General features: G+C 39.8%; 1 protein-coding gene and 1 non-coding gene across 2 annotated transcripts in view; both read right to left on the minus strand.

Moving 5' to 3' along the window:
* Positions 1–1,760: 1,760 nt before the first annotated feature.
* Positions 1,761–27,703, minus strand: part of SVEP1 (sushi, von Willebrand factor type A, EGF and pentraxin domain containing 1) — a 260,322-nt gene continuing 234,379 nt past the window's right edge. The window contains exons 44-48 of the mRNA XM_010365569.2: positions 15,004–15,174; positions 13,387–13,482; positions 11,491–11,586; positions 6,070–6,163; positions 1,761–2,050 (exon numbers count right to left, since the gene is read on the minus strand). Of these exons, the coding sequence (XP_010363871.2) occupies positions 2,029–2,050; positions 6,070–6,163; positions 11,491–11,586; positions 13,387–13,482; positions 15,004–15,174 (479 nt within the window). The 3' untranslated portion in view covers positions 1,761–2,028. The remainder of the gene's footprint in view (positions 2,051–6,069; positions 6,164–11,490; positions 11,587–13,386; positions 13,483–15,003; positions 15,175–27,703) is intronic.
* LOC115894151 lies at positions 5,735–5,841 on the minus strand. Its single transcript, XR_004054185.1, has one exon. It is a non-coding gene; the product is annotated as a U6 spliceosomal RNA (small nuclear RNA).

Here is a 27,703-nt window from a genome sequence, read left to right on the forward strand (position 1 = left end):
TTGTTTTCCTACACTGGTCTTCTCTGCATAGTATGGAAGATTAAAAAATAGTATTCTTCAACTATTTTTAGTATCATTACTCTGTGACTCACATTTCTAAATATGTATTATTTCCACACCTCACTTGCATGGTGCTTTACTTCCTTATATTCTCTATATGCCAGGACTACTTTGACTTACTGTGAAAATATAAACCTTTCAGCCTATTCAAAGTAACCCAATACAAACTCCACTTTGAAGGTATACTTATTTAGTAGGTACTTTCAGAACTAAGTGCTGTTTCCAATTGTTTTCTTAGCTTAATTTTTTCTGGTACTGTTTTTCTTATTACTCAGATTTGGGGCTGTATTTTCTTTTCTTTTCTTTTTGAAATAGGGTCTCACTTTGTCACCCAGGCTGGAGTGAAGTGGTGCGATCTCAGCTCACTGCAGCCTTGTCCTCCCAGGTTCAAGCAATCCTCCTGCGTCAGCCTCCCCAAGTAGCTGGAACTACAGGCATGCATCACAATGCCCAGCTCATTTTTGTATTTTTTTTTTTGTATTTATTTATTTTTTTTTTAGAGATAGGGTTTCTCCATGGTGCTCAGGCTAGTCTCGAACTACTGAGCTCAAGCTATCTGCCCACCTCAGTCTTCCAAAGTGCTAGGATTATAGGTGCGAGCCATTGCATCCAGCCTTTTTGACTGTATTTTTATGTTTTTATGATTATAAATGACAAAGGTCAACATGGTTTGGAAGTTAATGGACTATGAGTAAATTTATTGGAAGGCAGACTCATAAGCATGTAAGACTGGTCAAGAAAGTGAATGTCAAGAGAAAGAAGGAGGAGTCAATGGCTGAGGGATGCCTATGGTAGTGAAGAGAACCACTAGGAGAATCAAAATCTTTTTCATCTTTTTGCATTCCTCCATAGTGCTACAACACACTCCAAGGCCTGTGTGGGAGCAGTTTTCCCAGAGGATGGAGGCAAGTTGATTGTGAGTTTCCTATTTTAAAACAAAATCTAGGGTTTGACTTTATTTTCTGAAGTCTGGGGAAGTCTTCATCTTGGTACAAGTATTGTGATAGAGGTAGGTGACAGTGAGGACTGAGAGGCAGCTCAGCTTTTTCTTAGGTGGCTGCAATTCTCTTTTGCAGGTGGGACCAGGAGTGTACAGCTCTGGGGAACGTTTCCCATTTGTCTTTTTCCTTCTTTCCCTGTCTTTCCCCTTCCTACCTCCTTTCTCCCAAAATAGTGAGTTGTGGGATTACCAGTCCAGGTATCAGCTCTCTGTTAATCTTCCAGTTCTTGGATTTCTTATTCCAGCCATGAGAAAGAAGGCTAGCACTTTCGTTGTGAACCAATGTCATTATGCTGTTTCTCCACATCCACAAAGTTAATACCTATGGCTTTTCAAATGCTGAGAAAATAATTAGCCAGGCTACCCTAAGTACCAGGAGACAATTATGTGGTGGAGAGTACTAGGTCCAACAGTTACTGCCTGATTAAGTGAAAGAAAAAGCTTTTATTATTACACACATTGTAAAGAAGATGGAACCAGAATGAAGGGGTCTCCTTTATTGTAAGGGGTCTCCCATGTGGTGCCAGTGGCACAGATGAAAGATCATGAGTCCTCTCTATGAATCCCTTGGCCACCTCATAAAATGGTACTATCCAGCAAAATATTATTTAGTAGCAAAATATATTTTAATTGAAAAATCATTTTAAGTAACTGAATAAAAACGTGTACCAGGAACTTTCCCAATAGACAGCAGAATATGTACATTTTGTGAGGGTAGAGCAGCATCTATTTAATATAATTTTTATATAGAAAATACAGGCATATTTAAAAATGGAAAACATGTAAGAAAGTATGTCACAAGGAATAACAAAATATATCACAAAATTAAAAAAGTAACCCCAAGTAACAAGTTTACTAAACAAGACCCAGCACCATGTTGGACTTTCTCTGCATACGTTCCAGGATGCCCAGGCACTACCAAGGAGAGATGATCCTGCTTTTGGGAGAGCCAGCTGGTCGTGCAGTGGTTAAAACCCAGTCCTCCTTTTCCTGGAAAAAAAAGCAACCAAATAGATTCAAAAGAAGAAATTGAACTGAAGAGCTAACATCTCTTTAGGGGTTGATGAAAACAGGATTGAAAGTCCCAGATACCTGGGCATTATCTGTGATGTTTATAGGGATGGGGGTCATTCTTTGAGATAACTGAGAGGCATGGAGTGCTAACTTATGGAAAGATCTGAGAAGCATCAGACCTGAGTTTTAGTCTTGATTCTGCCACTAGTTTTCCATCTTACAATTCTCTCTTCTGTAAAATGAGGGGTTTGGACCCAATGAACCTGAAGGTCTCTTAGTCCACTAAGAATCTATGGTTTTTAGTTATGGTATTTGCTTAGGATCAGTTTTCTGAAGATGTGCACAGAGGTCAGAGGAAACACAATTTCCTTCTGAACCACTGAATTATCTGGGAAAAAGGTCAGGTCAGTCTTATTTATCAGTACAGGATGTTAAACATTGAGGGATTTAATGGATGCCATAAGGCATTTCTCTACCAGCTGACAATCATGCCAGGAAATTGCTCCATCTGTTAACAAGCTTTTACTGAGCAGTGATTTTTGTGCCTGTACAAGGCACTAGGCATGTGTTTTTGTTTGTTTGTTTTTAAAAACAAGATCTTACTCTGTTGCCCAGGCTGGAGTGCAGTGGCACAGTCTTGGCTCACTGCAACCTCCGCCTCCTGGGTTCAAGCAATCCTCCCACCTCAGCCTCCTGAGTAGCTGAGACTACAGGCGTGTGCCACCATGCCTGGCTAATTTTTCTGGGTATTTTTTGTAGAGATGGGATCTTCCTATGTTGCTCAGGCTGGTCTTGAACTCCTGGATCCAAGTGATCTGCTTGCCTTGGCTTCCCAAATTGCTGGGATTACAGGTGTGAGCCATCACAGTCAGCCCAGCATACAAACTTTAAGGCACTCAGTCTCATAGGAGAGAAGGAAAAAATTATACGGTAACATTTATTGTTTCTTTCTCAGAAAAGCATTCTCCCCCTCCCACTTTCCTTTCTTCTGGGAATTGCCAGACTTTCTTCCCTTTTACCCAGTTTTTTGACAAAATTACCCTTTATGTTGGTATAACATAATCCAACCCAGGACAGTTCATTGATTCATGCTTGGCCACTGAATCAGTCTGGACCAACCAGAGTCCTGGATTTTTAAACTGGGACAGTGTACTGTGTCTCTGGATACTGTATGGTGACATGTAAAAAATTCTGGAAGAAATTTTGTCCTGGCCGGGCATGGTGGCTCATGCCTGTAATCCCAGCATTTTGGGAGGCCAAGGTGGGTAAATCACCCGAGGTCAGGAGTTCGAGACCAGCCTGGCCAACATAGTGAAATCCCATCTCTACTAAAAATACAAAAATTAGCTGGGTGTGGTGGCGCATGCCTGTAGTCCCAGCTACTCAGGAGGCTGAGACAGAATTGCTTGAACCCAGGAGGAGGAGGCTGCAGTAAGCCGAGATTGCACACTGCACTCCAGCCTGGGCATCTGAGTGAGACTCGGTCTTTAAGAAAAAAAAAAAAAGAGAGAGAAATTCTGTCCTTCCCTTCCATGTGAACCAAACAGAAGAAAACCACTCCGCAGCAAGACAGAGGATGCAGCAGACCCTGGAAGAGGCGGTGACAGGGGAGGTGGAGAGGCACATGTGGCTTCGCATCCCTCGTCTGGTCCTCCTGATGCTCAACCACTCCTTTGTCTTTGGGTTCCATCCAAGGTCCCTCTATTGTGATGATAAATCCTCTTCTTTGCTTAAACTGCTTAGAGTTTTAACAAGAATTACAGTATACGGAGGAGGAATCTGCCTGGTCCTCTGGGTTGCTAGTTAGCTTTCCCTTGAATGTGGGCTACACCTCTCAGCTTAATTTGCCATTATTTTTCTGGGATGCCTACATCAAACTTTTGCATAAAAATCTAGATCTTGTTTTTCTTATTTATGTACAATATTTTTCATACAAGCTAATAATTATCCTTTCCTCAATCAAGAAAGAACTCCTATGGACAGGTTTCAAATCACGCAAACTCTCTCTGGACTTCCTTTTCTTTATCTCAAAAATGAAGAGGTTGAAATATAAAATCTAATATTTATAAGAAAGTATTAAATACTTTTTTTGAGTCACTGTTTTGTTTTTTTGCTCTTTTATTTCCTCTTTATTTGGCTCTCATTTTCTTAAATTCAACTCTGCTGTCAGGTAAAGGTATAATCTTTTTTTTTTTTTTTTTTTTTGAGATGGAGTCTTGCTCTGTCGCCCGCGCTGGAGTGCAGTGGCGCGATCTCCGCTCACTGCAAGCTCCGCCTCCCGGGTTTACGCCATTCTCCTGCCTCAGCCTCCCGAGTAGCTGGGACTACAGGCCCCGCCACCTCGCCCGGCTAGTTTTTTGTATTTTTTTTTTTTAGTAGAGACGGGGTTTCACCATGTTAGCCAGGATTATCTCGATCTCCTGACCTCGTGATCCGCCCGTCTCGGCCTCCCAAAGTGCTGGGATTACAGGCTTGAGCCACCGCGCCCGGCCAAGTAAAGGTATAACCTTGGCAGCTTCTTAATATATTTGTCCATTTCAAATTTGCTGTTTAGGGTTCAGTTTATTTTTTCTCTTTTTGCAGAGATGGCATACACTTGAGATGATGTGAGGAAATTCACTGGCATTACTGTAATTGCTTTTTTTATATTTGCAAGTTGACTTTGACATTCCAATCAACATAACAAACCAGGAAATGAAAAATAAAAGTTGTTTTCAGTTAACTGAATTTTTCTCACTTTAAAAAATGAATGTGGAAATACCTATTTGTTTTTAATGAGTCCTATATGATGGGGTAAGTGTACATAATACAAATCTAAGTGCAGGGATGTATATTGAAAGTCTTAAAACATAGCTGATAATATTTCAACATTGCAACATTGGTGAGGACAATGTTTGAATGTTGAAAATATTTTATCTATGGTATGGCATAATATGGCTGATGATTTTCCTGATGTTTAAAAAGATATAAATGATCTTTTAACTATTTTTTTCACTTTGACTTATTTTTGTGATAGTATTTTTAAACTATAATATTTATCTGGTCAGAAGTGAGAAACCAATGAAAAAACATATTTTTACATAATCTTTTTGTAGTCAATGAAATGCTACGCATATAAACACTAAAATATAAAACAAAAATATTTTACTTTAAAATAAACATTTCCTATCAATTCAGTACAATTTTTATTGTAATGAAGAACTTAAACATCCATTGGGTCATTTTCTTTTCTTTTTTTTTTTTTTTGAGACAGAGTCTCGCTCTGTCGCCCAGGCTGGAGTGCAGTGGCCGGATCTCAGCTCACTGCAAGCTCTGCCTCCCGGGTTTATGCCATTCTCCTGCCTCAGCCTCCCGAGTAGCTGGGACTACAGCCGCCCGCCACCTCGCCTGGCTAGTTTTTTGTATATTTTAGTAGAGACGGGGTTTCACCATGTTAGCCAGGATGGTCTCGATCTCCTGACCTCATGATCCGCCAGTCTCGGCCTCCCAAAGTGCTGGGATTACAGGCTTGAGCCACCGCACCTGGCAGGTCATTTTCAATAAAATATATTGTCTATTTATTTTACATCCTTGCATCTGTAGGATGCAATCTTCTGTTCAAGAAGATGATTTATTTATTTATTTATTTATATAACCCATTTTTTCTTTTTTTAAATTGCAAAAAATGTGGAATGCTTCAAAAATTTGTGTGTCATCCTCTAGCATGGGTCATACTAATCCTCTCTATGAAGTTCCAGTTTTAGTATCTGTGCTGCTGAAGTCAGCACAAGACTGCTTAAGTTTGAGACATTCTTGTTTTATTTGTCAATCCTGAACTAATATTTCTTAGCTTTGGTTTTAGTTCAAATTTAGAGACCATGTCTCAAAATGGATATTTTCACATACAAAATACTTACAGTCAAACTAGATAGAGATAACTTCTGGCTCTTATGACAATTTACTTGAATTTTAGAGTCTTCATGTTACAGGTGAACATTCGTTTTTGGTTATCTTACCTGGAACAGTTATGTCCCATCCAAGAAGAAAGGCAATGACATCGGTTTGGCCTTACACATTTTCCACCATTTAAGCAGGGAGACTGGCAAACAGCTGGAATAAAAAGCCCACACATTTATTTAATACTTAGCAATCCTGACAATATCCATAAAGGCACGTAGGATAAGATTTGCCTCTGCTTCCTGCAGCAGCCACTGCTGGTCTTCATATACCGTTAGCATTATCCATTTCTGCTGCTCTGCTTGACCTCACATCCTTATGTGGTACTACCTCCCTTTTTCCTTCCAAGCTGGTCAGTTTTCACATTTAAGTCCCAGATTAAGTTCTACATACTTATTGAAGGCTTTGCTGATCACTCCAAGTCCACTGATTTTCCTCTTCTCTAATTTTTTTTATTTATGCCTTTTTTATTTATGCCACCAATCTGACACTTTGAGCATTTTGAACTATAATTTTTTTGTGTGTTCAATTAGCTTGTACATTTCTTCCTTTTTTAAAAATTTCTTGCCACTGACTTGAAGCTCAAGAGTGTAAATTCCTCAAGGGAGTTAGCATTGAACTCTATGATTGACTGGGTGATTAAGTCAGACATCAATTTTATGACAATAAATTAGGCACATGGATTGTCTAAAATAACAGATGATTCAACATCCCTTTGTGTTTGGCGAGGGGACACATTTCATGGTATCAGCTTTAACTGGAATTACAGAAACTGGTCAGCCACAGATAAAACCCTGAGAGAACACCGAAAGGTTTACTATCTAGGTGCCTTTCTCACAAATCCATAATCTCATAACCAAACTCTTCATCTGCATACATTTGTTAAAAAACCTGAAGATGCTGAAAATTCATCATGACCTAATACCAGCAAGTGTAATATATCAAAGAGAAAGGAGAACTCCTTGTAGGAAGGAAATAAAATGTCTGTTGGGAGAAAGCTGGAAATAAGAACCATTCCAATCTCTGTAGCACAGAAAGGCAGGCTCTTTCCTGGATGAAAAACTCCTTTTTGGTGAAATATAAGTAAATGTCATTTCTTCAGTCATTCATTCATAAAATATGGAGAAAATGTCTGCTAAGCAAGTAGCAGGCACTTGATAAGCACTGGTCCTTGTTCAGACAGAACAAGAGAGAGGACAAGAAGTAAAATATGCCTTTCCCCTTGGGGAGCTCTCTTGGTAAGTTAAGATTAAGAGCTGGCCAGCAGAATGCACTTATTAGCAATCTAATGGGAAAGAAAATTATGAAATAAAGCAGGATTAAAACAGGCAAAAATAAAACTCAGTAACTGAAAACAAACTCTCCATAGTTTCTGCTTGCTGATATAAGAATACGTTACTCCTTTTCAGGACTATGCTGATTTAGCAGTGCCTGACTGCACTAACAAACTAGTCATTACTTTTACTTCTTTGTCTAAAAGCTTAATCCTCCTTCCCTATCACATCGGTGGTCCCAGTGTTCATTCAGGGCCACCTTTTCATGTCATGTGTCTTCTGCAGTCTTATATTTCCCCCCATGAGTATTTTTCAGTGATGACTTATAAATCTCTATCTTCATCTAAATGAATTTTCTGAGACCCTAAACTATCATCCAACTGCCTATTACTCCCCTTGTATGTTTCACAGTCCCCTCAAACTCAGTGTGTCCATACCTAACTCCTTATGGCTTCTCCTGGCTTCTCTATCTCAGTAAATGGCATCATCTTCCACTCCAATGCCCAAGCTGGAAACAGCTTTTACTCTTCCAAGTAGTTTTGACTCTACATGGATTCTACCCCTCACAATAGATCTGTAACCAAGTAGCATTGATTCTTACTCTTTACTGTCTCTCAAATCTGCTCTTTTGTGGTTGTTTCTCCTGACTTCATTAATTCTTGCCAATTCTGCTTTTACAAACCGCCCCCCGCCAATGAATCTCTCTATTGTAAGTCTTGCTTTCTTCCACTTTTCATACTGCTGCCAAAATCAGTTTTCTAAAAGAAAATCTGATCACATGATTTTCCTGCTTAAGATCCTTCAGTGGCTTCTGTCGCTCTCAACACATAATTTAGCATCTTGCACTTGGCATGCGATGCGTTTCCTGATCTGATGCTGCCCATCTTTAGAGCTTCATTCCAGCCATTCCCCTGCATTTCCTCTATGGCTTTGGTTATCCTTTGCTGAACACATCTGTGTATTTTGTGATTCATGCCTTTAGCTGCATTGATTTTCTTCTGGTGACTCCTTTTGTTTCTCCTCAGATTCTATGCTTGCGAAGCTTTTTCTGAACTTTGACATTTGGTTAGTTTACCCATTTTCACTGTTGTCATAGCCCATTTTATAGATTTTGATTAGCCTCTATCTTAACATATCCTAGTTATCTATTTACAGGCCATTCCGTATCCCTTCCCCTTTCCTAGACTGAAATTCCGGAGGGCAGGAGCCCCTGTTTTATATGCTTATGATATGCTTAGTACTTAGGGGTATAAATAGGATCTATGCTGAGGTAGCTGCTATAAGATTTGGAAAAACGAAGACCATAGTCAGTGTCATTAAGGAGCATATTCTTGTTAAAGAGCTAAGGTGTAGAAGAAATTCACATAAATCAGATCCATTTATTAGCTTTAACTGCATGATTCTAACTAGTTGTGTAACATTTATAGAAATGGAATGTTAGAAAGTAGATTATTGTGATATTGAACAAGTTTAGAGATCAGAAGAAACTTAGCTAGGACTTGGGGGTTGAGTGAGGCTAGAATAGGTGGAAGAAAGAGGCAGATCATGTGCACATGTAAGGAGACTGGGGAGAACAGGCTGCTTGCAGGGGTGGTGAGAAAACCGTCACTGCAGGGCACAGTGTGTAATGGTAGGATAAGAAGTGAGTTGTGCTTCAGGTGTGTGGAAGCTGGCTTATGCAGTACCTTGGAAGTCAACAGAATTCCGGGTGGATGTGGAGACTAAAATAGAGAACGATTTTAGGCTCCTAAACCAGGGCAAAGACATGCCAAAGTAGTACACTGATGATGTTCAGTCTGGAGGGACATGGTGACAAGAAGGTCAACTGGGCCATGATCCAGGATCTTTTACTGGCTGGTGACAGTGGTGTGGAGTAGAATGTGAGGGATGCTGAGCAGGAAAGAACAAAAATAGTGATGGTGCTGTAACCTCAGATGAAAGGGAAGGTGAGCCAAGAGTAATTCATTCATTACCTGCACCAGTAAGGTATCTGGAAAAAAGCAGAGCTTGTTTATAGATGAGCAGGAGAAACGTGGGTAAATATCAAGGTTGATTTATTATAAACAAACACTATATAGACTGCTTTCAGAGTCTCAAATAAGGCCTTCAAATTCAGCCTCCAGGACATTTTTCCTTCTCTACCTTCATGAATGGCTCAATTTTGGCTTTAAGTAGGGTGATGACTGCCTATCTGCTTTTGTCTGTAATGGTACTTTTCAGTCTCATTTTTCTGGTTTACTTATTAATAGTGCCTCTTTTACTCTCAAAAATGTCCTGGTTTAGACGCTAAATTATATGGTCTTCCTAGCCTTAGGGTTCATGACAAGCTCTGGTGTCAGGAATCCCTATCTATACTTTACATGCCGTTTACATTTTACTCCACTGAGGAAGTGGTATAAACATTGTTTATAGGAAGAATAGTGGTATGTCAGAATTAATACTTAATAAATATAGCAAGCCCTATTTTTTAAATGGTGGCTTGAAATTTTAGGACATTAGAAAGGTAGTTTGTCATTTTAAATTGAGTTATTTGACATTTACTAAAAATACCTATTATATTTGGGCACTATGCTAAGCACTGGGGATATAAAGCTGATAAAATCCTTGCCCTCAGGTGGCGTATAATCTAGTGGGGGAAAGGATAGATAATCAAGCAAATGAACAGATGTCAAAGTACAGTGGGCCAAATGCTGTATTTGAGGTCCACAAGAGGTGCTAAGAGGATGTTTGTTATGAATCAATCAACTACCATTTGTTACTGTTGTCCATGATAAGAAACCATCTCTTTGATGAGTTTTGTAATTTTTTTCCTTTTTTCTTTAAACTTTTTTTTTAACTTTTATTTTAGGTTCAAGGGTGCATGTGCAGGTCTGCTGTATAGGTACATTGTGTCACAGGAGTTTGCTGTACAGATTATTTCATCACTCAGCTACTAAGCCTAGTTCCCAATAGTTATTTTTTCTGATCCTCTCCTTCCTCCCACCCTCTACCCTCAAGTAGGCTCCAGTGTCTATTGTTCCTCTCTCTGTGTTCATGTGTTCTCATCATTTAGCTCCCACCATTTAGCTCCCACTTACAAGTGAGAACGTGTAGTATTTGGTTTTCTGTTCCTGCATTAGTTTTCTAAAGATGATGGCCTCCATCTCCATCTATATCCCATGGTCTCATTCTTTTTTACAGCTTCAGGGCTGTTACTAAAAAGTAAAACAATAGGCTGGATGCAGTGGCACACACCTGTAATCTCAACACTTCGGGAGGCCAAGGTGGGTGGATCACTTGAGGTCAGGAGTTCAAGATCAGCCTGGCCAACATGGCAAAACTCTGTCTCTACTAAAAATAGAAAAATTAGCAGGGTGTGGCAGCAGGTGCCTATAATCCCAGCTACTCGGGAGGCTGAGGCAGGAGAATCTCTTGAACCCGGGAGGCGGAGGTTTCAGTGAGTCAAGATCACGCCACTGCACTCCAGCCTGGGTGAACAGAGTGAAACTCTATCTCAAAAAACAAAACAAAACAAAAAAACAGATGCTGGCGAGGTTGTGGAGAAAAGGGAACACTTATACACTGTTGGTAAGAGTGTAAATTAGTTCAACCATTGAGGAAAGCAGTATGGCAATTCCTCAAAGACCTAAAAACAGAACTACCATTCAACCCAGCAACCCCATTACTGGCTATAGACCCAAGGGAATAGAAATCATTCTACCGTAAAGACACATGTACGTGTATGTTCATTGCAGTACCATGCACAACAGCAAAGACATGGAATCAACCTAAATACTCTTCAATGGTAGACCGGATAAAGTGATTTTTTTTCATTTTAATTTAAATTGTATTCATGTATATAACCTTGTTCTTTCTAAAGAATAAGCATGAATTTAGTAATTTAGCTTCTTAGAGATTAAAATAAATATTATTCTGAACCTCTGTGTAATGTCTTCTCTATGCTCTGCAAAATGAAGCAGATGACATAAAGAAGATAATTGAGTCAACTTAGGTGCTATTCTTTGGCACATGACTGGGAAACCTGTTTAGGCAACCATAAAATTCAGTGTTGAGACACCAGTCGAGGGATCATCTTGAGGAATTTTTCAGAAACATCAGTACTTTTTCACTTTACCACCACTTCTGAGTCTGAGTCATACTCTTCAATGTCCTCTGGAGTTTCATGGGACTGAGCCACCAAGAAAACAAACCATGAAAGAGGCCTACCTATATGACAGCGAGACCCTGTCCAGCCAGGCGGGCAGTCACACTGGTAAGGGGCCACACAGCGACCTCCGTTCAGACAGGGAAGAATGCAGATTGCTAAAAAAAAAAAAAGGAGGGTGGGATTGAAATGGCATTGATCAAAATACACATCTCAGACAGGTTCAAGAGTTCAGAAAACATTTTGCAGGAGTGAAACCTTATATGACTCACTAAATAACTTTCCTGCATGTGTTCTGCTTATTAATGAGTATCACTGGGAAAACACAATCAGGAGAGTAAGCCTGGATTCTTAGCCACATATAATGACTCTAAGGCCAAATCCACTTTCAGTGAAGACACTCGGTAATCAGTGTCTGCAAAGTGCTTTGCTTTAACTCTTCACAAAATAAGCAGAACAGTCTCCATTTATTATAGTTTCAAATTTCCATTACAAATTACATAAAATGTTCTAAGAGGATTTGGCTGCCTTGAGGCTCTGTTCCTGTCTTGAACTAAATTTGAGAATGGGAGTCAGATGGGCTATAACATAGGATTGGAGTTTGCAACATTTTGGTAGCAATGGGACAACACACCCTTTATTTCCGAGAAGCTGAAGCCTGATGGTGACTGAATGATGTGTCCCCTACACTGTCGGTGACTATCATTCCTCCTCCTAGAAACAATAGAAATCTTTAAAGAGGCATAGTCTGTTTAAAAGATGTGAGATTGTTGCCTTGCTCCTCAAAATCAAGTTCCCTAACCAATCGTCTCAGCATCACCTAGGAGTTGGTTAGCAACGCAGATGTCAGGTACCAACCCAGATCTGCTGATCTCCCAGATGATCTGTATGCACAGCAAAGCTTGGGAAGCCCTGGTGTAATGAAGGAGGGCAGGCATACGCTCAGTGAGCCAGGCCAGCTAAGCCAGCCAAGCCAGGCCTGTCATGAGGTACCCCAAAGTCAATGCTCACTAAGTCTTTGGACTCTTGACATAAGAACAGGTTAAGTCTGTGAGCTCTAGGTGAAATGGAATGATTGGGGTGAGCTGGAAGAGAAAAGTGTGATGTCTCTTCTTTTTTAATCACTTGAGAATACTTATTTTGGTGAGTTGTTAGCAGCCTAAATTTATTTCCATCATACATTTTCCTTTATAGATTAGTTGAAAAAGTCACACTTAAAACATTTTAGTCTCTTATAAAATTTCTGCCCTTTAGGAAAAACTGGTATAGACCAATGACCATCACATGAATCACTCTTAATGGTTTACATACACTGCTCTCATTGAAATATGAAACCATTTTATCCTTATATATATTTTAAGATATTGAAATAAAGTGTAGTTGAGACATTTAAAAAATTTAACATCACTATCTATACTTCCCTGGAATTTCAAATTCAAATGTGTTTCTATAAGGATCAAAATTCTATATTAATTTACCAAGTATGGATATAGGAGTGCCAGCTTTCCTTATTTTCTTAATTAGTATAAACCATTCTTAACAACAAAGAGGAAATGGTGAGCTGCAAATATTACCTGCAAAGTACATGTTTTGCAGTGGTGCCCTTTTATACCAACTGTAGCAATGATTGACATAGCACATAGTAGACCTTGAGTTAAGGGAAGAGGATGGCTTAGAGACTTTACAACAAGGTCCTTCTCAAGAAGACTTTTGCAAACTTGTGCCAGGGAGCATGTGAAGATGACTTTAGATGGATCTTAATAACAGTATTGTCAAAGTCATGAATATTTTAGATCTTCTGCAACCTATTGACACATATGTGTACTGTTTGGTGTGGACAAGGACTTACAGCAAATGAATTCTTCCCAACACTACAACCATTTCCTGGTAACTCCCCTCAGGTGGGAGCATCCAGGCAATTTGTCAGGACTCAAAGTAAGATCTGAAGAGCAACTCACGTTCTTCACAGAGGCGCCCCATCCAGCCCTCTGGACAGGAACAAGCATTTGGGCGTTGGCAGATGCCTCCATTCTGACATGGAAATCGACAGACGGCTGGAAAAGAAGCAGGATGGGTCACAAATGTAGGGAATTATGGAAGGGAAGGAGTCAGAAAATAGGATTGCTCCTTTATATTTCATACTATTTCCTTGAATCAAGCTTTCAGGAAGAAAAACAAAAATCAAATCTCAAGAGGAAATTTCAGTATGTGGAGAAATACAGCATTATATTGGCTGTTATTATTGCAGTTTTCCCTGTAGCTTTATTAAGGTACAACAAATAAAAATTGTATATATTTAAGGTTTACGACCTGATGTTTTGATTTATGTAGATTGTGAAATAATCATCACAAGTGAGCTAATTAGCACATTCATCCCCTCACATAGTTATTGTTTTCTATCTTTCTTTTTTTGTGGTGAGAACACAAGATCTATCCTTTCAGCAAATTTTCAGTATACAATACAGTATTGTTAACTACAGTCACATTGCTGGATGTTAGAACTCTAGAACTTATTCATCTTGCATAACTGAAACTTTGATACTTTGACTAACACCTGCCTATCCTTACCCCCCTCCCAGCTCCTGGGAACCACCATCTACTCTCTGCTTCTATGAGTTTGACTATTTTAGATTGCACCTATCAGCAAAATCGGGCAGTATATGTCATTCTGTGTCTGGCTTATTTTATGTAGCGTGATGTCCTCCAGGTTAATCCATGTGTTGTAAATGGCAGGATTTTCTTCTTTTGTAAAGCTGATTAATATTTCATTGTGTCTACCCATTTTTATCTACATGTCTATCTAATCTATCTTCTTATCATCATCATCCTTCTATCAACACACACTTTTTTAATCCATTTATCTGTCAACAGACATTTATGTTGTTTCAACATCACACACACAACACTCATTCTGACTTTAGAATTTAAGTGAAGTCTGGGATATTCCTTTAAGATGTCCCCCCTCAACAACTCTCTCAAAAGGCTCTACATTCTCTTACATCCCATGTATTGGTGATCTCACTTCTTATTGTTGCTGTCAGACAATGAATCCTCTTTCTCGTGCAATAGCCCCTGTTTCTTTTGAGGCTCATGCCATTCATCCATTGACTACCTCAATATTCCTTGCCTCACCAGTTGTTAAAGTCCAAATCTGAACACTGTTTATGTGGTCAACTCATCCAACAACTCAATTATTCTTTTAGTTCCTTGGTTATATCTGTGTGTACTAGCATACTTCTTGACTTTTAGCAAATATTTGTAGAATGAATGAAATAATTATTATGATGTATAAAAACTATATTTTATTAGAAAAGTGTAAGTTTTAGAAGGACATAATACTAGGGTGCCTCATTACCTCTTTCTGTTTTGCAGAATTTCAAGCACAGAACCTCAGAGTTCTATGTGCTTTTAAAACTCAAACCATAACATTAAAAGAAAATGACACAGCTGTTAAAAGAAATTTTAAAGCCAAGGAAGAATAAAGCAGCATGCATATTAATTGTTGGACAAATCAGATTTCTATACACATTTCTCTGCAGTTTCACTAAGAAATAACCATGCAAATATTTCCTTACCTCTGCAAATAGGAGGTGATGTCCATGTTCCATTTTCTAAACAAACACTCCTTAGGGAACCCTCCAACATGTATCCACTGTAACAGGAGTAGGTGATCATGTCTCCGTATTGATAATGTACGCCTCGAGCAATTGCATTTTCTACGTGAGCTGGTGGACCACATGAGATTTCTACAGGAAAACAAAACAACAATTAAGCTTGTGCTATTAACACAGACTGAGAACACAGTCTCATCTCTCAGAATGAATTAATTTAAAGAGCAAAAATAAAACACATAAGGGAAACATTTTCACCTACTTCTCTAGAATAGTAAGAACAAAGAATTAACTGCTGCTGTTAAGAAAAATTAGACATACAATGATAAAAGGTTTTTTGTCTTCTGATTCAAATGTTGAAGGAGAGTCTATTTTAAACCTAAGGAAAGCAGTCTGTAGGACATCAAGAATTAGCTCTTGTACCTTGTCAGATAACTGGCTGCAAGAGACTTTCAAAACAGGATGCTTGTTAAATGAGGAGAGAAAGCATGATGATTGCAGTCTACTGTTTCAGAGTAAAGATAATTAATTGTAGTACTGCATATTGTATCAGGGCAATTTTGTTAATGCCTAGAACAGTGCCTAGCATGCAACATGCTCTTGAAAATGAGTCAATAAATGAATATTGTCTCTAGTCTATAGATGCTCAATGAATACAACTTGATCAGGTTTATGAAATTCAAAGTTTCATGTTAGTTTTCCTCTTTTCAATACTGTAAAAGAGTGACTTTCGGCCGGGCGCAGTGGCTCAAGCCTGTAATCCCAGCACTTTGGGAGGCCGAGACCATTCTGGCTAACACGGTGAAACCCCGTCTCTACTAAAAAATACAAAAAACTAGCCAGGCGAGGTGGCGGGCGCCTGTAGTCCCAGCTACTCAGGAGGCTGAGGCAGGAGAATGGCATAAACCCGAGAGGTGGAGCTTGCAGTGAGCTGAGATCCGGCCACTGCACTCCAGCCTGGGCGACAGAGCGAGACTCCGTCTCAAAAAAAAAAAGTGACTTTCTGCTTTTGGGATCTGTGTTAGATTGGATGATAATCCTCTCTTTTTAAAAGGGACATATGATGTGTATTTAAATAGAAATTTTTATAACTGATACTGTTTTGAGAATTTTACAAGAAGCCTTAAGATAATTAGAATTATTCCATGGTGGGGCACAAGGCAAGGGCTAGACTGGTGTCAGGATTCTAATCAGAATCTAGTTTGTTCAACTTTTGAATGAAGAGTCCTTATAAGCTGGCTTCTAAAAGGTCACTTTGTTGTCATAATACTACCAAAAACTTGTTAGAGGAGATAATGAATTTGTATGATTTTTCTAAATTTTTTTCCCCTCCAAGGTGGACAAAATACCTACTATGCAACAGAAATCAGAAGGAAATAAATGAATTATGTTTACTGATTTGCATATGTTGAACCAGCCTTGCATCCAGGGGAAGAAGGCAGCTTGATTTTTTTTTTTTTTTTTTTTTTTTTGATGTGCTGCTGGATTTGGTTCTCCAGTATTTTATTGAGGATTTTTGTATTGATGTTCATCTGGGAAATTGGTCTAAAGTTTTTTTTCTTGTATTTCTGCCAGGTTTTGGTATCAGGATGATGCTGGCCTCATAAAATGAGTTAGGGAGGAGTCCCTCCTTTTCAATTGTTTGGAATAGTTTCTGAAGGAATGGTACCAGCTACTCTTTGTACCACTGGGAGAATTCAGCTGTAAATCTGGTCCTTGGCTTTTTTTGGTTGGTAGGCTATTTATTGCTGTGTCAATTTCAGAACTGGTTATTGGTCTGTTCAGGAATTCAACTTTTTCCTGGTTCAGTCTTGCAAGGGTGCATGTGTCCAGGAATTTATCCATTTCTTCTAGATTTTCTAGTTTATGTGCATAGAGGTATCTATAGTATTCTCTGACGGTTGCTTGTATTTCTGTGGCGTCAGTGGTGATATCCCCTTTATCATTTTTTATTGTGTTTATTTGATTCTTCTCTCTTTTCTTATTAGTCTAGCTAGCAGTCTATTTTATTGCTTTTTTCAAAAAAACAGCTCCTTGATTAATTCATTGTTTTGAAGGGTTTTTCGTGTCTCTATCTCCTTCAGTTCTGCTCTGATCTTGGTTATTTCTTGTCTTCTGCTAGCTTTAGGGTTTACTCTTGGTTCTCTAGTTCTTTTAGTTGTGATGTTAGGGTGTCAATTTGAGATCTTTCTACCTTTTTGATGTGGGCATTTAGTGCTATAAATTTCCCTTTTAACACTGCTTTAACTGTGTCCCAGAGATTCTGGTACATTGTCTCATTGTTCTCATTGCTTTCAAAGAACTTGATTTCTTCCTTAATTTCATTATGTACCCAGGAGTCATTCAGAAGCAGATTGTTCGATTTCCATGTAGTTGTGTGGTTTTGAGTTTCTTAATCCTGAGTTCAAATTTGATTGAGCTGTGGTCTGAGAGAATGTTATGATTTCAGTTGTTTTGCCTTTGCTGAGGAGTGTTTTACTTCCAATTATGTGATCAATTTTAGAGAAAGTGCTGTGTAGCAATGAGAAGAATGTATATTCTGTTGTTTTGGGGTGGAGAGTTCTGTAGATGTCTATCAAGACCACTTGATCCAGAGCTGAGTTCAAGTCCTGAATATCCTTGTTAATTTTCTGTCTCGATGATCTAATATTGACAGTGGGGTGTTAAAGTCTCCCACTATTATTGTGTAAATGTCAAAGTCTATTTATAGGTCTCTAAGAACTTGATTTATGAATTTGGGTGCTCCTGTACTGGGTGCATATATATTTAGGATAGTTAGCTCTTGTTGAAATGAACCCTTTACCATTATGAAATGCCCTTCTTTGTCTTTTTTGATCTTTGCTGGTTTAAAGTCTGTTTTGTCAGAAACTAGAATTACAACCCTTTTTTTTTCTGCTTTTCATTTGCTTGGCATTTTTTGTCTTTCAATTGGGGGCATTTAACTCATTTGCATTTAAGGTTAGCATTGTTATGTGTGAATTTGATCCTGTCATCATGATGCTAGGTGGTTACTTTGCAGACTTGTTAATGTAGTTGCTTCATCTTGTTATGATCTTTGTACTTCAGCGTGTTTTCTTTTTTTTAATACTTTATGTTCTAGGGTACATGTGCACAATGGGCAGGTTTGTTACATATGTATGCAGGTGCCATGTTGGTGTGCTGCACCCACTAACTCGTCATTTACATTAGGAATATCTCCTAATGCTATCCCTCCCCGCTAAACCCACCTCAAAACAGACCCTGGTATATGATGTTCCCCTTCCTGTGTCCAAGTGATCTCATTGTTCAGTTCTCACCTATGAGTGAGAACATGCGGTGTTTGGTTTTCTGTTCTTGCGATAGTTTGCTGAGAATGATGGTTTCCAGTTGCATCCATGTCCCTACAGAGGACATGAACTCATCCTTTTTTATGGCTGCATAGTATTCCATGGTGTATATGTGCCACGTTTTCTTTTCTTTAAAGTTCTAGGGTACATGTGCACAACATGCAGGTTTCTTACACATGTATACATGTGCCATGTTGGTGTGCTGCACCCATTAACTCATCATTTACATTAGGTATATCTCCTAATGCTATCCCTCCCCCTCCCCGCTCCCCACAATAGGCCCCAGTGTGTGATGTTCCCCTTCCAGAGTCCAAGTGATCTCATTGTTCATTTCCCACCTATGAGTGAGAACATGCAGTGTTTAGTTTTCTGTTCTTGTGATAGTTTGCTGAGAATGATTGTTTCCAGCTACATCCATGTCCCTGCAAAGGACACGAACTCATCCTTTTGTATGGCTGCATAGTACTCCATGGTGTATATGTGCCACACTTTCTTAATCCATTCTGTCACTGATGGACATTTGGGTTGATTCCAAGTCTTTGCTATTGTGAATAGTGCCACAATAAACATACATGTGCATGTGTCTTTATAGCAGCATGATTTATAATCCTTGGGGTATATACCCAGTAATGGGATGGCTGGATCAAATGGTATTTCTAGTTCTAGATCCTTGAGGAATCGCCACACTGTTTTCCACAATGGTTGAACTAGTTTACAGTCCCACCAACAGTGTAAAAGTGTTCCTATTTCTCCACATCCTCTCCAGCACCTGTTGTTTCCTGATTTTTTAATGATGGCCATTCTAACTGGTGTGAGATGGTATCTCATGGTGGTTTTGTTTTGTTTTGTTTCCTTTATTTTTTTATTATTTATTATTTTATTTTATTATCATACTTTAAGTTCTAGGGTACCTGTGCACAACGTGCAGATTTGTTACATATGTATACATGTGCTATGTTGGTGTGCTGCACCCATTAACTCGTCATTTGCATTAGGTATATCTCCTAATGCTATCCCTCCCCCCTTCCCCTTCCCCACAATAGGCCCTGGTGTGTGATGTTCCCCTTCCTGTGTCCAAGTGATATCATTGTTCAGTTCCCACCTATGAGTGAGAACATGCGGTGTTTGGTTTTCTGTTCTTGTGATAGTTTGCTGAGAATGATGGTTTCCAGCTTCATCCATGTCCCTACAAAGGACACGAACTCATCCTTTTTTTATGGCTGCATAGTATTCCATGGTGTATATGTGCCACATTTTCTTAATCCAGTCTGTCACTGATGGACATTTGGGTTGATTCCAAGTCTTTGCTATTGTGAACAGTGCCACAATAAACAAACGTGTGCGTGCATCTTTATAGCAACCTGATTTATAATCCTTTGGGTATTATAATAATGGGATGGCTGGGTCAAATGGTATTTCTAGTTTTAGATCCTTGAGGAATCGCCACACTGTTTTCCACAGTGGTTGAACTAGTTTACAGTCCCACCAACAGTGTAAAAGTGTTCCTATTTCTCCACATCCTCTCCAGCACCTGTTGTTTCCTGATTTTTTAATGATTGCCATTCTAAGTGGTGTGAGATGGTATCTCATTGTGGTTTTGATTTGCATCTCTCTGATGGCCAGTGATGATGAGCATTTTTTCATGTGTCTGTTGGCTGTGTGAATGTCTTCTTTTGAGAAGTGTCTGTTCATATCCTTTGCCCACTTTTTGATGGGGTTGTTTTTTTCTTGTAAATTTGTTTGAGTTCTTTGTAGGCTCTGGATATTAGCCCTTTTTCAGATGAGTAGATTGCAAAAATTTTCTCCCATTCTGTAGGTGGCCTGTTCACTCTGATGGTAGTTTCTTTTGCTGTGCAGAAGCTCTTTAGTTTAATTAGATCCCATTTGTCAATTTTGACTTTTGTTGCCATTGCTTTTGGTGTTTTTGACATGAAATCCTTGCCCATGCCTATGTCCTGAATGGTATTACCTAGGTTTTCTTCTAGGGTTTTTATGGTATTAGGTCTAACATTTAAGTCTCTAATCCATCTTGAATTAATTTTCGTATAAGGAGTAAGGAAAGGATCCAGTTTCAGCTTTCTACTTATGGCTAGCCAATTTTCCCAGCGCCATTTATTAAATAGGGAATCCTTTGCCCATTTCTTGTTTTTCTCAGGTTTTTCAAAGATCAGATGGTTGTAGATGTGTGGTATTATTTCTGAGGGCTCTGTTCTGTTCCATTGGTCTATATCTCTGTTTTGGTACCAGTACCATGCTGTTTTGGTTACTGTAGCCTTGTAGTATAGTTTGAAGTCAGGCAGTGATGCCTCCAGCTTTGTTCTTTTGGCTTAGGATTGTTGTGGCAATGCGGGCTCTTTTTTTTTGGTTCCATATGAACTTTAAAGTAGTTTTCTCTAATTCTGTGAAGAAACTCATTGGTAGCTTGATGGGGATGGCATTGAATCTATAAATTACCTTGGGCAGTATGGCCATATAAAACAAAATTTCTGAAGTCATCACTGCAGCTATGCCAGCAAGCATTAAAACTTTACACTTTTTGCAAACTCCCTTTTTATGTCATATTAAAAATGCAGCTTTTATATGTATGTAGGATTGTTGTAAGACAGGCATACCTGTAGACTCTAATATGATTAGAGAAAAAGTAATTGTATGACAACTCTGGTCAGCAAACATTTTCTGTGAAGGACCAGATAGTCACACAAAAGTGGCCATAGATAATAGAAAAATAACAGGCATGGCTGTGTTCCAATAAAACTTTATTTACAAAATAGGCACTGGGCTGAATTTAGCTCACAGGCCTTTGTTTCATGGTCCAAGTCCTAGATTAAAATGTAGTCTAATCATGCTGGGCATGGTGGCACATGCCTATAAACCCAGCACTTTGGGAGGCTGAGGCTGGAGGATCGCTTGAGGCCAGGAGTTTGAGACCAGCTTGGATAACATAGCTAGACCCTGTCTCTATTTAATATATATATATATGTAGTTAATCAAAGAGAACAAAAATACTGAGAGACTTAAATAAGTGTGTGAATCACTAAATATCAAGTTAGACACAGTGGTTCATCATAAGGTGACACGATCATATCTGAGCACCTTCCAATCATTCCAGATGGGGAAGAATTGTGTGTGATTCTGTAGGTAAGAGGGGGATGGGTTAGATGGCTTCTGCTATGAAAGTTCTAGAGCCATTAGAACTTCAGTCACTTTTCTTTGTATCTCCTAGATTATTAATCGATCTTTAAGATTTTCATGCTAGCCAGGTGCAGGGGCTCATGCCTGTAATCCCAGCACTTTGGGAGGCTGAGGCAAGCTGATCACTTGAGGTCAGGAGTTCGAGATCAGCCTGGCCAACATGGTGAAACCCCATCTCTACTAAAATACTAAATTAGCCAGACATGGTGGCAGGTGCCTGTAGTCCCAGCTACTCAGGAGTCTGAGGCATGAGAATTGCTTGAACCCAGGAGATGGAGGTTGCAGTAAGCTGAGATCGCACCACTGAACTGCAGCCTGGGTGAGAGTGAGACTCTGTCTCAAAAAAAAAAAAAGTGATTTTCATGCTAACTAAATTTCAAAAGGCTACTTGGTCTCATGGAAAAAGGATTGAACTCTGACTATGTTACTAATTACTTGTGTGACAGTGAGAAAGTCACTTAATCCCTTATGAATAAGTATTTTCACTTATAGGTGTTGGTCTCAAACCATGCTTCTCCAGAGCACAGGTGTTTCTTTAATTGAATTGCGCTGTTCTGCTGCTAAAATGCCCAGATTAAATATCGTTTCTAGGCGTGTCTGTGAAGGTGTTTCTGGATGAGACAGACATTTCATTCTGCGGACTCAGTCGAGTAGATTACCTTCCCCAATTGATTGGGCACCATCTATTCCAATGAATGCCCAAATAGAAAAAAAGGCAGAAGGAGGAGTTCACCCTTTTTTTCCTGTCTCATTGCTGCAACTGAATATCTCATCTAATCTTCTCCTCTTCTGGGACCAGGATTTACACCATCAGCTCCTCTGGTTTTTAGCCTTTGGACTTGGACTGAATTATATCACTGGCTTTTCTGAGCCTATAGCTTGAGATGGTAGATCGTGGAGCTTAACTTCCATCATCCTATGAGCCAATTCCTTATAATATACACACACACACACACACACACACACACAATCAGTTCTGTTTGTCTAGAGAACTTTGACTAATATACCCACCAGTAGTCCGCATGGTTTCTACCTGACCTGTCATCAGACGTTGCCTGCCCCAGAATCTACAATTTAAGTTGATATCTAATTTAAAGTGCCAGTAGATCATGCTGTTCCTCAAAGGATACCATGACCTCTTATTGCTTTAAACCTAAATACTGTGATTTATAAAAATAGGGATAGGGTCGCACTGTGGCTCATGCCTGTAATTCCTAGCACTTTGGGAGGCCAAGGAGGGTGGATTACAAGGTCAGGAGATCGAGACCATCCTGGCCAACATGGTGAAACCCCATCTCTACTAAAATACAAAAAAATTAGCCAGGTGTGGTGGCGGGTGCCTGTATAGTCCCAGTTACTCAGGAGACCGAGGCAGAGAAATTGCTTGAACTTGGGAGGTGAATGTTGCAGGGAGCTGAGATCGCGCCACTGCACTTCAACCTGGCAACAGAGCAAGACTACATATACAATCATGTCATCTGCAAACAGGGACAATTTGACTTCCTCTTTTCATAATGAAATACCTTTATATCTCTCTCTTGCCTGATTGCCCTGGCCAGAACTTCCAACACTATGTTGAATAGGAGTGGTGAGAGAGGGCATCCCTGTCTTGTGCCAGTTTTCAAGGGGAATGCTTCCAGTTTTTGCCCATTCAGTATGATATTGGCTGTGGATTTGTCATAAATAGCTCTTAATATTTTGAGATACATCCCATCAATACCTAGTTTATTGAGAGTTTTTAGCATGAAGGCCTGTTGAATTTTGTCAAAGACCTTTTCTGCATCTATTGAGATAATCATGTGGTTTTTGTCTTTGGTTCTGTTTATATGCTGGATCATGTTTATTGATTTGTGTATGTTGAACCAGCCTTGCATCCCAGGGATGAAGCCCACTTGATCATGGTGGATAAGCTTTTTGATGTGCTGCTGGATTCAGTTTGCCAGTATTTTATTGAGGACTTGTGCATCGATGTTCATCAGGGATATTGGTCTAAAATTCTTTTTGTTGTGTCTCTGCCAGGCTTTGGTATCAGGATGATGCTGGCCTCATAAAATGAGCTAGGGAGGATTCCCTCTTTTTCAATTGATTGGAATAGTTTCAGAAGAAATGGTACCAGCTCCTCCTTGTACCTCTGGTAGAATTCGGCTGTGAATCCATCTGGTCCTGGGCTTTTTTTGGTTGGTAGGCCATTAATTATTACCTCAATTTCAGAGCATGTTGTTGGTCTATTCAGGGATTCAACTTCTTCCTGGTTTAGTCTTGGGAGGGTGTATGTGTCCAGGAATGTATCCATTTCTTCTAGATTTTCTAGTTTATTTGCATAGAGGTGTTTATAGTATTCTCTGATGGTAGTTTGTATTTCTGTGGGGTCGGTGGTGATATCCCCTTTATCACTTTTGATTGCGTCTATCTGATTCTTCTCTCTCTTCTTCATTAGTCTTGCTAGCAGTCTATCAATTTTGTTGATCTTTTCAAAAAACCAGCTCCTGGATTCATTGATTTTTTGAAGGGATTTTGTGTCTCTATCTCCTTCAGTTCTGCTCTGATCTTAGTTATTTCTTGCCTTCTGCTAGCTTTTGAATGTGTTTGCTCTTGCTTCTCTAGTTCTTTTAATTGTGATGTTAGGGTGTCAATTTTAGATCTTTCCTGCTTCCTCTTGTGGGCATTTAGTGCTATAAATTTCCCTCTACACACTGCTTTAAATTTGTCCTAGAGATTCTGGTATGTTATGTCTTTGTTCTCATTGGTTTCAAAGAACATCTTTATTTATGCCTTCATTTCATTATGTACCCAGTAGTCATTCAGGAGCAGGCTGTTCAGTTTCCATGTAGTTGAGCGGTTTTGAGTGAGTTTCTTAATCCTGAGTTCTAGTTTGATTGCACTGTGGTCTAAGAGACAGTTTGTTATAATTTCTGTTCTTTTACATTTGCTGAGAAGTGCTTTACTTCCAACTATGTGGTCAATTTTGGAATAAGTGTGATGTGGTACTGAGAAGAATGTATATTCTGTTGATTTGGGGTGGAGAGTTCTGTAGATATCTATTAAGTCTGGTTGGTGCAGAGTTGAGTTCAGTTCCTGGATATCCTTGTTAACTTTCTGTCTTGTTGATCTGTCTGGTACTGACAGTGGGGTGTTAAAGTCTCTGATTATTATTGTGTGGGAGTCTAAGTCTCTTTGCAAGTCTCTAAGGACTTGCTTTATGAATCTGGGTGCTCCTGGATTGGGTGCATATATATTTAGGAGAGTTAGCTCTTCTTGTTGAAATGATCCCTTTACCATTATGTAAATACCCTCTTTGTCTGTTTTGATGTTTGTTGGTTTAGAGTCTGTTTTATCAGAGACTAGGATTGCAACCCTGCCTTTTTTGTTTTCCATTTGCTTGGTAAATCTTCCTCCATCCCTTTATTTTGAGCCTATGTGTGTTTCTGCATGTGAGATGGGTCTCCTGAATACAGCACACTGATGGGTCTTGACTCTTTCCAATTTGCCAGTCTGTGTCTTTCATTTGGAGCATTTAGTCCATTTACATTTAAGGTTAATATTTTTCTGTGTGCACCTGATCCTGTCATTATGATGTTAGTTGGTTATTTTGCTCGTTAGTTGATGCAGTTTCTTCCTAGCATCGATGGTCTTTACATTTTGGCATGTTTTAGCAGTGGTTGGTACCAGTTGTTCCTTCCCATGTTTAGTTCTTCCTTCAGGAGCTCTTGTAAGGCAGGCCTGGTAATGACAAAATCTCTCAGCCTTTGCTTGTTTGTAAAGGATTTTATTTCTCCTTTACTTATGAAGCTTAGTTTGGCTGGATATGAAATTCTGGGTTGAAAATTCTTTTCTTTAAAATGTTGAATATTGGCCCCCACTCTCTTCTGGCTTGTAGAGATCTGCTGTTAGTCTGATGGGCTTCCCTTTGATGGTAACCCAACCTTTCTCTCTGGCTGCCCTTAAGATTTTTTCCTTCATTTCAACTTTGGTGAATCTGGCAATTATGTGTCTTGGAGTTGCTCTTCTCGAGGAGTATCTTTGTGGCATTCTCTGTATTTCTTGACTTTGATTGTTGGCCTGCCTTGCTAGGTTGGAGAAGTTCTCCTGGATAATATCCTGCAGTGTGTTTCCAACTTGGTTCCATTCTCCCTGTCACTTTCAGGTACACCAATCAGACGTACATTTGGTCTCTTCACATAGTCCCATATTTCTTGGAGGCTTTGTTCATTTCTTTTTACTCTTTTTTCTCTAAACTTCTCTTCTTGCTTCATTTCATTAATTTGATCTTCAATCACTAATACCCTTTCTTCCACTTGATCCAGTCAGTTACTGAAGCTTGTACATTTGTCACATAGTTCTCATGTCATGGTTTTCTTCTCTATCAGGTCATTTAAGGACTTCTCTACATTGGTTATTCTAGTTAGTCATTTGTCAAATCTTTTTCCAAGGTTTTTAGCTTCTTTGCGCTGGGTTCGTACTTCCTCCTTTAGCTCAGAGACGTTTGATCGTCTGAAGCCTTCTCTCAACTCGTCAAAATCATTCTCTGTCTGGCTTTGTTCCATTGCTGGTGAGGAGGTGCATTCCTTTGAAGGGGGAGAGGCGCTCTGATTTTTAGAATTTTGAGGTTTTCTGCACTGCTTTTTCCTCATCTTTGTGGTTTTATCTACCTTTGGTTTTTGATGATGGTGATGTACAGATGGGGTTTTGGTGTGGATGTGCTTTCTGTTTGTTAGTTTTCCTTCTAACAGTGAGGACCCTCAGCTGCAGGTCTGTTGATGTTTGCTCGAGGTCCACTCCAGACCCTGTTTGTCTGGGTATCAGCAGTGGAGGCTGCAGAAGAGGAATATTGCTGAACAGCAAATGTTGCTGCCTGATCATTCCTCTGGAAGCTTCATCTCAGAGGTGTACCTGGCTGTGAGTTGTCAGTCTGCCCCTAGTGGGGTATGTCTCCCAGTTAGGCTACTTGGGGGTCAGAGGACCCACTTGAGCAGGCAGTCTGTCTGTTCTCAGATCTCAAACTCTGTGCTGGGAGAACCACTACCCTCTTCAAAGCTGTCAGACAGGGACATTTAAGTCTCCAGAGGTTTCTGCTGCCTTTTGTTTGGCTATGCCCTTTCCCCAGAGGTGTGGTATACAGAGGCAGGCAGGCCTCCTGGAGCTGCGGTGGGCTCCACCCAGTTCGAGCTTCCTGGCTGCTTTGTTTACCTACTTAAGCCTCAGCAATGGTGGGCACTCCTCCCCCAGCCTCGCTGCCGCCTTGCAGTTAGATCTCAGACTGCTGTGCTAGCAATGAGGGAGGCTCTGTGGGCATGGGACCCTCCGAACCAGGCGAGGGATATATTCTCCTGGTGTGCCGTTTGCTAAGACCATTGGTAAAGCACAGTATTAGGGTGGGAGTGACCCGATTATCCAGGTGTTATGTGTCATGGTTTCCCTTGACTAGGAAAGGCAATTCCCTTCCCCCTTGTGCTTCCCAGGTGAGGCAATGCCTTGCCCTGCTTCGGCTCTTGCTCGTTGGGCTGCACCCACTGTCCTGCACCCACTGTCCAACACGCCCCAGCAAGATGAACCTGGTATCTCAGTTGGAAATGCAGAAATCACCCATCTTCTGTGTCGCTCACACTGGGAGCTGGAGGCTGGAGCTGTTCCTATTTGGCCATCTTGGATTCAGGGTGTTTTTGTAGTGGCTGGTAACAATTTTTCCTCTCCATGTTTAATGCTTTCTTCATGAGCTCTTGCAAGGCAGGCCTGGTGGTGATGAATTCCCTCAGCATTTTCTTGTCTGAAAAGGATTTTATTTCTCTTTCACTTATGAAACTCAGTTTGGCTATGAAATTCTGGGTTGGAAATTCTTTTAAGAATGTTGAATATTGCCCCAATCTCTTCTGGCTTTTAGGGCTTCTGCAGAGAACTTTTAAGAATGTTGAATATTGCCCCAATCTCTTCTGGCTTTTAGGGCTTCTGCAGAGAAGTCTGCTGTTAGTCTGATGAGCTTCCCTTTGTAGGTCACCTGGCCTTTCTCTGTGCCTGCCCTTGACATTTTTTCCTTCATTTTTACCTTGGAGAACCTGAGGATTATGTGTCTTGGGGTTGATCTTCTCATGGAGTATCTTACTGGGGTTCTCTGGATTTCCTGAACTGGAACATTGGCCTTGTCTTGCTAG

The sequence above is a fragment of the Rhinopithecus roxellana genome, chromosome 16 (genome assembly GCF_007565055.1).
Source record: "Rhinopithecus roxellana isolate Shanxi Qingling chromosome 16, ASM756505v1, whole genome shotgun sequence".
Taxonomy (NCBI): Eukaryota; Metazoa; Chordata; class Mammalia; order Primates; family Cercopithecidae; genus Rhinopithecus; species Rhinopithecus roxellana.